This window comes from Quercus robur, chromosome 9 (assembly GCF_932294415.1).
Source record: "Quercus robur chromosome 9, dhQueRobu3.1, whole genome shotgun sequence".
NCBI classification, from domain to species: domain Eukaryota; kingdom Viridiplantae; phylum Streptophyta; class Magnoliopsida; order Fagales; family Fagaceae; genus Quercus; species Quercus robur.
This window is the reverse complement of record NC_065542.1, coordinates 7,286,016-7,298,749: the sequence shown is the minus strand read 5'-3', so window position 1 is coordinate 7,298,749 and position 12,734 is coordinate 7,286,016. Positions and strand designations below refer to the sequence as shown.

General features: G+C 43.7%; 2 protein-coding genes across 2 annotated transcripts; both read right to left on the bottom strand.

Annotated features, from left to right (window-relative positions):
• Positions 1-8,518: 8,518 nt before the first annotated feature.
• LOC126700656 (uncharacterized) lies at positions 8,519-9,799 on the bottom strand. Its single transcript, XM_050398865.1, has one exon. It carries the CDS (start codon positions 9,797-9,799, stop codon positions 8,519-8,521), a length of 1,281 nt encoding a protein of 426 aa, XP_050254822.1.
• A 1,457-nt stretch (positions 9,800-11,256) lies between these two features.
• On the bottom strand, positions 11,257-11,673 carry LOC126700655 (uncharacterized). The gene has a single exon (XM_050398864.1). It carries the CDS (start codon positions 11,671-11,673, stop codon positions 11,257-11,259), a length of 417 nt encoding a protein of 138 aa, XP_050254821.1.
• Between the last annotated feature and the right edge of the window lie 1,061 nt (positions 11,674-12,734).

The following is a 12,734-nucleotide window of genomic DNA, read 5'->3' as shown; positions in this document are numbered from 1 at the left end:
AACAATAATAATAATAATAATAATCTTATTAATGTCTTTTTAATCTCTACACAAAGTACAATTAGTCAAGTGATAGTGGTAAACATTTTTTATTGTATTAATAAGGACACAACAAATAGTCACAACCACACCGCAATAAAGACAAAAGTGATATGAAAATGTTTTATTATCATATAATTTCTCTTTTTATAAGTGTTTTCTTTTTTAATATTTAAAAATAAATAAATAAATAAAGCTACCACAAGGTGCAAACAAATTTTATTAGAAAAAGCTTATAAATTAGTGTGGTAAAAATATGGTTATTGATATTTAGTCAATATTATGGTAACACAGAAAGAAAAGTAAAGTTTAACATATTATGATTTTTTTATTTTAATATTTTTTTAATATAAAATTTGATAATAATGGTAATTATTAATTTGTCTAAAATTATTAATAAGTATTTATTTACTATAATTGTATTTCTATATGGAATTTTTTTTTTTTTTTTTTAAGTTGCAACTTGCAACTTGCAAGCCTCCACATGCAAACTCGCTCACTCAAGATCGCGCGCGCTTTTCCGCAGACTTTTTATTTTTTTTATTCTTAAAGTGGAACCACTATGCAGTCTGTGCTTCACTTTGGTTCTGTTTTAAAAAAAAAAAATCAAACCAACTCCTTCTTTCTTTCATTTAAAAAAAAAAAAAAAAACTTTTACTTTAGGTGTAAATTTTGTTTTCCTTTTATTTATTGTATGGAAATATAATTGTACATTAAAAAATTTTAAAGCTTTATAAATAAAATAGTATATTCTATTTAAATAAAAAAATAAGCTCATTTAAATGAGAATATATTGTGTTTCTTTTTAATGAATAATGTTATGTTCATAATATTTTTATAGTAAATTTTTTTTTTTTTTTAAATGTTTTATTGTGAAAAACTTATGTGACATTTTGATACTAGTTATTTACATATACCACTAATATCACATTTTAACATTGTATTAATACTTCTTCACCTAAGAGATTTTCATAAACTAATTGGACATTTTCATAATTTGAGGATAATATTCTGCTTCATGTTTCAAAACATAAATTAAAACCATAATTAGTGATCTCTAATTTTGCTTCCAAAAAAATTCAGTATTGACTTGACTCTGTTCCTCCATTGGTGAACTTATTTTTTTTCCCAAAAAACACGTCATTTTTCTTCTTCTTCCCTTGCATTCGAAGCACTAGGGTCCGTGTGGGACCAAACTTTTGTGTGTAGCGTAGCGTTTTGAGTGATATGCCGAATCTTTGTCCTACATAAATAAAACTTTATAATAAAGAATACATAATATAAGATAAGAATCTATGTCATAAGTCATAAATAAATTAGTTATTGAAAAATATATACCTGGACAAATAGGAAGTGGGATCTTTGCTGCTGTTTGAGATATTGATGATTAAGAACCGACTTCTTGACCATCTTTTAGAAAGTTATAATGTATTGTTAATCTCGCAGTTTGTAACTCAAATATTTTTTCTTTTCAGACTTCCAAACATTTTTAGGAATTCATGACATAATTACACAGTGTACTAATAATTTTAAAACCATACTTTTTATCGCATATTTTTTATAATTCTTTTATGTGGCAGATTGTAATGGGTTGTTTATCACATACATATTAACTCATTATTTTCTTTCTAATTATCTATAGTGTGCCACATTAGAGTCTTGACAAAATTACGACACAACAGTGTGTGATCTTAGAATTTTTTTTACTTTGCACCCTTTTTTTTTTTTTTTTTGGATTTTGCACCATACACTAGTGGAATAGATGAGAAATTGATGAGAAGCTTTGGAATTCTTGGATAATTGAATAATGTAGTGGAATGGATTATTATATTAGTGAGAATGTTCTGGAATTCATAACATGATTGCACCATACATATTCCATACACACTACTGTAATAGAAGATGGAAACTTGATGAGAAGGTTCAGTAATTCTTGGAGAATTGAGTTGTAGACTAGTGCAATGAATGACTTATTGATGAGAATCTGTTGGAATTCTTTAACTTATTAATTGCACCCAAACACTAGTGGAGTAAAATTTAATGAGAAGCATTTGAAATTCTAAGAAAATTGTAACATTGACTTAATAAAATCCTTTGTATCTGTTTTAAAACAAGTTAATTAAATTGACCACATCATTAATAAATAAAGGGATAATTACAGTAAACCCACCTGAGATTAGGCCCGATAACACTATACCTACCCATGGTTCAAAACTTATCACTTTGCCCACCTGAGGTGCCTTCCGTTAGGGCTCTGTTACCCACCTCTCCGTTTGCCGTTAGAAAAACAAACATAACAAAGATCAAAAAGTTAGGACTTCTTATTCCTTAAGAACTTCTTTGAGAACAAAACACAGGAATAGCACAGATCAAATGCTATTCCTGATTAAAAGTGATATCATTGAGCATTTGTTTTTTTATTTTTGTTTTTTTTTTATAGATCTCTCCAACTTTTATTCAAACCAAACCAAACCCAAAAAAAAAAAAAAAATTCCAAATCCCAGAAAACACAAGCCACAAATCCAGAAAAAAAATCAGATCGCGCCGGCAAGATCGCGACGTCGATCGCAATCGCGCCGTCGCGAGATCGCGACGTCGATCGCGATCGCGCCGTCGATCACGATCTCGATCCGGCGCGATCTCGCCTTCGATCGCGATCTCGATCCGGCGCGATGTCGCGAAGGCGAGATAGCGCCGTCGATCGCGATCTCGATCCGGCGCGATCTCGCGAAGGCGAGATCGCGCCGTCGCGAGATCGCGACGTCGATCGCGATCTCGCCTTCGCGAGATCGCGCTGGCGAGATCGCGCCGGCGAGATATGATTTTTTTTCTGGATTTGTGGCTTGTGTTTGGTTTGGTTTGGTTTGAATTTTCTGGGATTTGGAATTTTTTTTTTTTTTTTGGGTTTGGTTTGGTTTGAATAAAAGTTGGAGAGATCTATAAAAAAAACAAAAATAAAAAAACAAATGCTCAATGATATCACTTTTAATCAGGAATAGCATTTGATCTGTGCTATTCCTGGGTTTTGTTCTCAAAGAAGTTCTTAAGGAATAAGAAGTCCTAACTTTTTGATCTTTGTTATGTTTGTTTTTCTTTAAAAATGTGTTTTTCTAACGGCAAACGGAGAGGTGGGTAACAGAGCCCTAACGGAAGGCACCTCAGGTGGGCAAAGTGATAAGTTTTGAACCACGGGTAGGCATAGTGTTATCGGGCCTAACCTCAGGTGGGTTTACTGTAATTATCCCATAAATAAATAAATGATGATATTCAAAAAATAATTGAAATATTGATGACATTAAAAAACAAGGTCTACTAATTACAAATAGAATTTTAAAATTTTCATAGTAGGGATATCTTAAAAACTCTAAGGGATTTTATTTTTAATAAAATAAGTAAAAATCCTCTTCATCAAATATTTTCTGCTCTTATCAATTCGAGGCTATTTTATAATATATAAAAAAGGATAACTTGTTTAGATTAAAAGGTTAGGATTGAAAAATTGAAGATTAATTATTTGTTAATAAAGGAAGACTCCACCTCAACTATGGTCCACAGAATGTTTGAAATTGATTTGCCAAAGTCTAGTAAGAAAATAGTATGTTTCCATTATTATTATTATTATTATTATTATTGTAAGGGCGCTTTTTGGGGCCCAGGTCCAGTATGTGAGCGGTTCTGGCCCAAAAGACCCTCGACAATGAATTTGTAGAGAGTGGGTTACAGAACTAAGGTTGGACAAAGTGAACGCTAATTAGTTATATGCCATGCAACAGTTTGAACGTAAGAATGTTTCATTTATGTTCACAGGATACACGTCCGTGGAGACATATGAGTGCCTCTTTTGCTCTGATTATAGAATTCTTTTTATCTCTCTCTCTCTCTCTTTTTTTGTAAATTTTCCAATCCCCTCTTCATGGGGATTTCCTTCTCTTATATAGCCTCCTTAAGTTGATGGGGGCCTTACACTTGTTAACCATTTGGACCTACACTTGTTAACCATTTGGACCTTCACTTGAGTGCCTGTCCCATTGGACATCCACCTTATCTTTCTGTGAGTTGCAATGGCCAATGTAACACTGATCGCCTGTCTTCTCCACATTAATGCGGCTGAAAAAGTAGCTTCCTTGCATTTAATGCGGCAGTTGTGGCTTCTCCCTGGACGTCTTACATTTTCCTCTTTTCTACTGTGTGAGGCTCATCCTACTACTCATGTTTGTCCGGGATGGTTCTTCACTGTGGAGGGGGTGGCTCATTGGGCCCATCTTTGTATGTCCGAGGAGACATTCCTCCTCAGACGTCTTTTAAAATAAACTGGGCTCAACAGGATTGGGCCAGAAGTCTTTTGGTCCCCCTTTTCCTTTTTGGTCATGGTTGGGCTCTGTGCGGGGCCCAAGGCCCATTGTTGACTTTGGGAATTTTACCCCTACACTAGCCCCTCAAAATTCCGGCTCTTTTTTTATTGTCCGAGGAGGAAAGGCGGGATTTTGACATTCATAGGATTATTTGTTGTGGATTTCTGCTTCACCCATGCGGAAATACGCTTCTCAAGTGCCTCATTAATGACGGAGTTGCTTAATGACCCATGAGGCACTAATTATTGTTTTTAGCGGTTTTATGCCTTTTCAATCCAACGTTTGGGTGCTAGATCAATGGTTGATATCATTTCCATTTCTCTAGGCAGGAGTACGTCTATCCAGCTCCCCTCGGATATATAAGATTTTTCAAAGGCATTTTCTTCTCATTTTCGAACAAGCACTCAAGCACTCAGAGCACTCTAGTACTTTCCCTCTCAAAGCGTTCAAGCCTTCACAATCGTCCCCTTGAAGATTTCCTATAAGTTCCTCACTTGTAAGTGCACATTTCTTTTTCGTTGCCTTTTCCAGCGTTATTCCTTAAGTAAATCGTCTTCGCGTCACCTAGGATTAGGGGGATGGGTAAGCTTTAGAAAATGGTAGATTCCCTGGCCGGTATGGAAGGCTTCAGGGCTAAGTACCGTATCCCACCGGAGGTAGGTCTAGAGTATTGTTCTCTGGAGGAAGTCTTAATCAAGAGAAGAACGGGGCAGGTCGCCATTCCAGTGACAGCCTTTGTGGAAGGAGGAATGACCATCCCTATGGGGAGGATAACTAGGGATTATTTGCGTGGTCATAGGTTGGCCCCCTCACCAATGCGTAACGAATATGTTCCGAATTCCGGGTTACGTAGACGTCTTGAACGATCAGATGAACCTCGGCCTTTCATGGCATGACGTGGTTCATCTATATGAATTGCACAACCTCGGCGACTCATATTACTTGAAATCCAGGTCCGATGAGGTGAGGTTGATATCCTGCCTTCCCAAGTCCAACAAAGGCTTGAAGGACGACCTTTTGATCGTCTCCAGACCATGGCACGACGGTATTCACTGCCCGGTCAAGGCAGGAAAACCAGGTGGGACACCATAGAGTCAGATCCCTTGGAAGGGATCTTAGTTTTGATCTTTCTTTTCCTTCGTTTAAATTTTGACTTCGCTTGTTTGTCTCCTCGGACTAACGTAACCCTTTCTTTGGGCTTTGCAGACAAGGCACATATGACTCCTCAGCTAAGTTTGGTCAACGACCTAGCACTCAATTTCCTTCTGAGATCTGAAATTTACATGAGTGCAGACAGGCAATTGCGGGCTACACCTCTGATTTTGGACTACGAACCCCTTACTCGGGCTCTAGTGGAAGCCGGTCAAGCAATCAGGGCTAGCAATCCGCAATTAGCACGAATCGACGCCTCCGTACCAGGTTTTCTCGCTTTGAGAGATTTACCTCCCGTCCAACTGCCTGCTCAGCGTGCTTTCCTGCAGTAGTTGTCCCAGAGGAAAAAGCCGGTTCCTCGCACTCGTCCTTGGAAGATCAGATAGACCAGTTCCACTTCGCCGAGGAGGGAGAGGTGTCGGCCAGGCCAGTAGCGCTCTCGGATTCTGATTTAGATTTAGACCGCGCCTCGACAGCCCCTGATCTTGGTTTAGTAATCGCGCAAATTGATACCAGCCAAGAGGTTGAAGAAGAAGGAATGGATCTGAAACAAAGGTCTGGTTTCAAGGGCCTCCTTTCTAACAGGAACAAAGGGCAGTCCTCCAAGGATGTCCCGAAGGAACAGCCGACCTCCAAGACTCCTCCTCCTCTTCCTCCCACATCGGATGCGGCACTGCAGCCTATGCCCAATTTGAGGTGAAAAAGGCCTGTGGAGGAATTGGAGGAGGGCGAGGTTGGCCAAGAAAAAGCCAAGCTTCAGAAGAAAGGCAAAGAGACCAAAGAGCCTAAAGAGAAGAAGACCAGGTCCGTTGATAGCTGAGACGAGGCGGCTATTCAGAGGGAAATGCGGATATGGTCGCCACGGCTCGAACTGGACGGCGCCTCAATTTCCTGGGATGCGACCCTCTGGGAATCCCAGCGAGGGCAAGAGTCATTCTTGGCTAAGGCCCTGCAGCAGCCTCTTCTTTTGTCTCGCGATATGAAGGGCCTCCGGGATACTCGGCAACCAGACCTCTTCATATCGCTGAAGAGGGACATGGCTATGGTAAGTGAAAACTTCTATCTTGTTCTCTTGTTACGTATCTACTTATTCTTCATCATCTTTTAATTAGGCCTTTACTTTTCTGGCGCAGGTCACTTAACAAATCTATGTTGCTGAGGAATGGACCAAGAAGGCTCGTGAGGACCTACACAGTGAGGCTCAGTCCCGCTGTGTTGTCGAGAAGACTGCTGGCGACCTCAAGTAGGACAATGAATGCCTGAGCAATGAAGTAAAGGAGGCGAAAAAGGGTCGTGCAATCGCGGAGGCCAGCCTTAAAAACGTCACTAAGCAGGCTGATGATCTGCGCATACAGCTCTGCCAGTCCGAGGAAAAACTCGTGACAGAGAAGCAAGCGGTTTTAGCTCTCAAGGCCGAGCTTGCAAAGGTCAAGAAGGAGGCCCGCCTGGTCAGGGAGGCGGCCGTGAAAGCAGTGGAAACCTCTTACGATCGCGGAGTCAAGGATACTGAGATCAGGCTAACCGAGGAGGTGGCCGCTGTATGCAGGGATTACATCACCATGTCTTGGGGTGTAGCCTTGGATCGGGCAGCAGTCCCAGCGGACTCCGATCTCTGGAAAGTTGAGAATATCATTTTTTCAGAGGATATTCGTGAGATCCCCGACGTGGTTCCCCCTAAAGAGCCTCTCCCAACGAAGGCCTTGGCCTCGGACTCCTCCATGCCTGAAGCTGGGAATGCACAGCCGGCCACGAAGGACAAGTTGCCCGAGGACAGCCTTTCAATTAGGGAGGTTGTTGCACAGGCTAAGGAGACTGCTCCGGGACCCCAGGCAGCAGACGATCAGCCCGAGCCTACTCAGGGTTCAGACTTAGGAAAGTAGTGTAGGATTTTATTTGTTTTACCCTTCATATTTTGTTTTGTCAATGTTTGTAAAAGGACCGCATTTGGATTTTAACGAGAAGAGTTGTTTTCCTTTAAATCTCGTTGTTTTACTTTCTCTTCTGTTTTCATCATGAATGGATGTCTATTCTGTCATTAACTGTTGAAAACCAAGCATAAGTGAATGAATATGTGGAAAAAATGATAGTCGATAATTAGGCAAAATGCCTGCGAGGTTAATTTCCCCCAAGTCTGTGGTCCGAGGAGCCAGGCAGGGCTTGGGTTCTGTTTAACACTTAGTGAAAATGGTTTCGAGGTTAATTTCCCCCAAGCCTGTGGTCCGAGGAGCCAGGCAGGGCTTGGGTTCTGTTTAACACTTAGTGAAAATGGTTTCGAGGTTAATTTCCCCCAAGCCTGTGGTCCGAGGAGCCAGGCAGGGCTTGGGTTCTGTTTAACACTTAGACCAAGTAGCTGTACAGTAATACGGCATCAAGAATTATGCCTTTCATTAATAACAGTACCTTTTCAGGTTATTTACATTCCAAGGGCGTGGCACTACATGTTCATCCAAATCTTCCAAAAAGTAGGCTCCTATGCCGGCTACGGAAGTGATATGGTATGGGTCTTCCCAGTTTGGTCCATGTTTTCCCCATGCAGGGTTCCTGGCGGTGCCCAGGACCTTCCTCAGTACTAGATCCCCTGGCGTCAATGGTCTTGACTTCACCTTGGCGTCGTAACCCTGTTTGAGCTTTTACTGATAGTATGCTAGGTGGACCATTGCACTTTCCCTTCTTTCGTCGATGAGGTCCAAGCTTTTTTCCAGAAGTTTGTCATTAGCAATGGGGCAGAAGACAGTAGTCTTCTGTGTTGGGAAGTTTATTTCCAGTGGAATGACGGCCTCGGCTCCGTAGGTCATTGAAAATGGGGTTTCTCCCGTGGACCTACGAGGTGTGGTACGGTATGTCCACAAGACATGGGCTAACTCATCAACCCATCTTCCTTTCGCGTCGTCTAACCTCTTTTTCAGCCCATTCACTATAGTTTTATTAATGGCTTCCGCTTGTCCATTACCCTGTGGGTAAGCCGGTGTGGAGTATCAGTTGATAATTCCCAACTCATTGCAGTATCTTCTGAAGGATTTGCTGTCAAACTGGAGCCCGTTGTCCGATTTCAGGGTGTGTGGGGTTCCAAACTTAGTGACTATATTTTTCCAAACAAACTTCTTGGCATCGACGTCTCTAATGTTTGCCAGTGCCTCAGCTTCAACCCACTTCGTGAAGTAGTCGATGCCGATGAGAAGAAATTTCTTGTTCCCTGCCGCTTTGGGGAATGGCCCTAGTATGTCTAGGCCCCATTGTGCGAATGGCCAAGGACTGGACAGCGGGTTAAGCTCTCCGCCCGGCTGGTGTATGCTCGGGGCGTACCTTTGACATTGGTCGCACTTCTTCACATATTCCAGGGCTTCTTTATGCATGCTCGACCACCAGTAACCTAGCGTTATGGCTCTGTGGGACAAGGACCTACCTCCCGTATGACTTCCGCAAATTCCTTCGTGTAACTCCTCCAGGATGAGTTCAGTAGCCTCTGGGTGCACACACAACAGGTACGGCCCTGAGAACGAGCGTCTATAAAGCTTGGAGTCCTCGGACAACCAGAATCGAGTAGCTTTTCTTCTGATTTTGTCGGCCTCAACCTTATCGTCTGGCAAGGTGTCGTGCTTTAAGAACATCACCAGAGGATCCATCCAGCTTGGACCTGCCCTGACGCTATGTACCCAAATTCCGTTGGCCTTCTCCGTTTTTGGACGGAAGAGATCTTCTACCAAAATGACCCGAGGGAGGGGCTGAGCCGAGGAGGTAGCCAGCGTCGCGAGAGAATCAGCATGAGTGTTCCCACTTCTGGGTACATGCGTCAAACGGAAGTGATGGAAATGGGTCTGCAGGTGCTTAGCCCGGACCAGATACTCTTGCATTCTTTCATCCTTTGCCTCCAAGTCCCCGTTCACTTGTCCCACAATGAGTCTCGAATCCGAGAACATGTTCACGGATTTTCCACCCATTTTCCGGATCATTGACATTCCCTCCAATAGCGCCTCATACTCGGCTTTATTATTCGTGGCTGAAAAGCCGAGCCTCAACGACTTTTCTATGGTTATCCCTTCGGGTGAGAGCAGAACGAGTCCTACCCATAAGCCCCTTTGGTTCGCTGCGCCATCGATGTGTGCTTTCCACCAAGTGTGTTCATGCTGAGAAATTGTGCTGACCAGTTTCTCATCAGCACCTAGTAATCCCGACACTTCCTTTCCTTCTAGTGTGGGCTCCGCAAATTCTGCTACTAGATCGGCGAGGACTTGGCTTTTTACAGCGGTGCGAGGCATGTATCTAATGTCGAAGGTGCCCAGGATAGTTCCCCATTTTGCAATTCTGCCTGTGTAATCGGTGCTGCGGAGGACGGACTTTAAGGGAAGTTGAGTTAGCACAACTACAGTATGTGCTTGAAAGTAGTGGGGGAGCTTTCGTGTGGCCTATACGATGGCCAAGATAGCCTTCTCGAGGGGGAGATAACGGGTTTCTGCCTCTTGCAGTGATTTGCTCACGTAATAGACTGGTCGCTGCGTGCCGTTGTCCTCTCGGATTAGCACTAAGCTCACTGCATGAGAGGCTACTGCGATGTAGGCGAACAACACCTCGTCGGCATCGGGACTGGACATAATTGGCGGTCGGGCGAGGTATTCGTTGAGTTGTTGGAAAGCCAAAGCACACTCCTCAGTCCACTCGAAACCCTTCCACTTGTGTAATAGGAGGAAGAATGGCCTACATCGGTCCGCTGAACGTGAGATGAAACGTTTTAAAGCAGCTATCATGCCAGTGAGCTTCTGGACCTCTTTCGGATTCCGAGGAGGCTACAGGCTATGGATGGCTCTTATTTGGTTAGGGTTAACTTCTATACCTCTGTGGGTCACCATATAACCCAAGAATTTTCATGATCCCACCCCAAATGAACATTTGGACTCGTTCAGTCGTAGCTTGTACTTTTTCAGAATTTGAAAAACGTCGCCGAGGTCTCTAATGTGGTCGGCCACCAACTTGCTTTTTACCACCATGTCATCTATATACACTTCAACGCTCTTACCCATCTGCTGTTCAAACATCTTGGTCATCATCCTTTGGTAGGTCGACCCGGCATTCTTCAAGCCAAAGGGCATCACCTTATAATGATAGTTTTCGACTGGGGTGACAAAAGCAGTCTTTTCTTGGTTTTCGGCAGCCAGGGGTATCTGATGGTAGCCCGGAAGGCGTCCAAAAAACTCATTCTGGGGTGTTCGACAGTCGAATCTACCAATCGGTCTATCCGTGGCATAGGGAAGGGATCCTTCGGGCAGGCCTTGTTTAGGTCCGTAAAGTCTACGCAGACCCGCCATTTTTCGTTCTTCTTTCTTACTACGACCGTGTTGGCTAACCATTCGGGGTAGAAGACCTCTTTGATAGCCCCTGCTTTCTTCAATTTTGCGACCTCTTCTCTCACAGCGTCGGTATGTTCTTTCGACGGTCGCCGAGGAGCCTGCTTCTTAGGTGTTATAGCCGGGTTAACATTAAGGTGATGGCAGATGAAATCTGAGTCAACTCCGAGGGCCTCATAGGGGTCCCAGGCGAATACGTCTACATTCTGTCGGAGGAAGTCAATCAGTGTTGACTTCTCCTGGGGTGGCAATTCTGAGCCGACCTGAAAAAACCTCTCAGGGTCTAATCCGACGAGTACTTTCTCTAAATCCTCATAACTCACCTCCCTGGCTGGTCCTCCACCACCCGCAGGTGGGACTGGGGTCATTAATTGCTATAAGCTGTTCTCGGCTGAAGTGGAAGGTTCACTGTTTTGTCGTCGTGCGATTGCCGACACCATGCATTGCCTAGCCATTCTTTGGTTCCCTATTATTACTTTGACTTGTCCTCCCGACGGATACTTCACTTTTTGGAGCAAGGTTGATGGCACAGCCCCCAGTGCATGAAGCCACGATCGGGCTACGATAGCTGTGTAGGAGGAGTACGCATCTACCACAATGAAGTTCACTTCTACCACGTCTGAGTCTGTTTGCACAAGCAGCCTAATCATGCCTTTCGGGGTGACGGTTTTTCCTTCGAAGCTGACCAGAGGGGAATCGTATGGCGACAGGTCTTCTAGCTTTAAGTTCAACCCCTTATACAAGTCAAGGTACATTACCTCCACGGCGCTGCCTTGATCAACTAACACCATTTTCACGTCATAACCACCAATTCTGAGCGTGACGACTAGGGCATCATCGTAGGGTTGAAGGGTTCCCTGCTTGTCCTCTGAGAACCTGATTAAGGGCGTGGCACTTGTCCTCTGAGAACCCGATTAAGGGCGTGGCACTCACTCTGGCTCTCTTGGATTCCCTGTCGTCCGGCTCAGTCGGGAACCTGCTCACTGACATTACTCTGAAAGGGCTGGAACCGGTTCTTCCGGGTGCGGCGAGAATGACATTTATTGTGCCAATGGGTGGCCTCAACGTACTTTGTCTGGTTTCGATATTCGACTGTTCCTGCCATCCTTCAGGGCGATGCAACAGATGCCTTAACTTCCCTTTTCGAACAAGCCGGTTTAAATGGTTTTTCAGATTCCTGCAGTCATCAGTGGTGTGACCTGGCTCCTGGTGGTACGCGCAATACAGATTCTGATTGCGTTTCGAGGGGTCACCTGCCATCCTGTTTGGCCATTGAAAGAAAGGTTCGCACTTCACCTTCTCTAGGATCTTGTGTAGTGGTTCTCAGAATACAGCATGGACTGCCTGAGCCCTAGTAAATCCGGACTGTTCCGCGTAGTCTCTTCTCGACCTGTTACTGCTGTTAAAGCGGTCCGACCTGAAGTCCCTCCTCTCCTGAGGGACAACCTTCGCCTTACCCTTCCCCATCTGCTGGTCCTCCTCGACCCTTTTGTACTTGTCAATCCTGTCCATGAGCTGGCGTACGCTGGTGACTGGCTTTCCAATGAGGGACTTTCTTAAGCCATGTTCTGTCGGCAGGCCCCTTTTGAACGTGCTAATGGCGACATCATCGTAATTTCCTTCTATCTCATTATACATTTCCCAGTACCTGTCTGAGTAGGCCTTCAGCGTTTCTCCTTCCCGCATGAACAAGGATAGGAGGGAATTTAGGGACCGAGGGGCTCTACTGCTGGTGATGAAGCGGGAACCAAAAGCTTGTGTCAACTGTTTAAAGGAATCTATGGAATTCGGCTGGAGGGCATCAAACCATCTCATCACCATAGGTCCCAGGCTGGACGGAAACACCCTACAC

Coding starts and splice junctions, on each gene's coding strand:
- LOC126700655 (XM_050398864.1), bottom strand. CDS start 11,673: ATGGTGTTAGTTGATCAAGGCAGCGCCGTGGAGGTAATGTACCTTGAC.
- LOC126700656 (XM_050398865.1), bottom strand. CDS start 9,799: ATGCCTCGCACCGCTGTAAAAAGCCAAGTCCTCGCCGATCTAGTAGCA.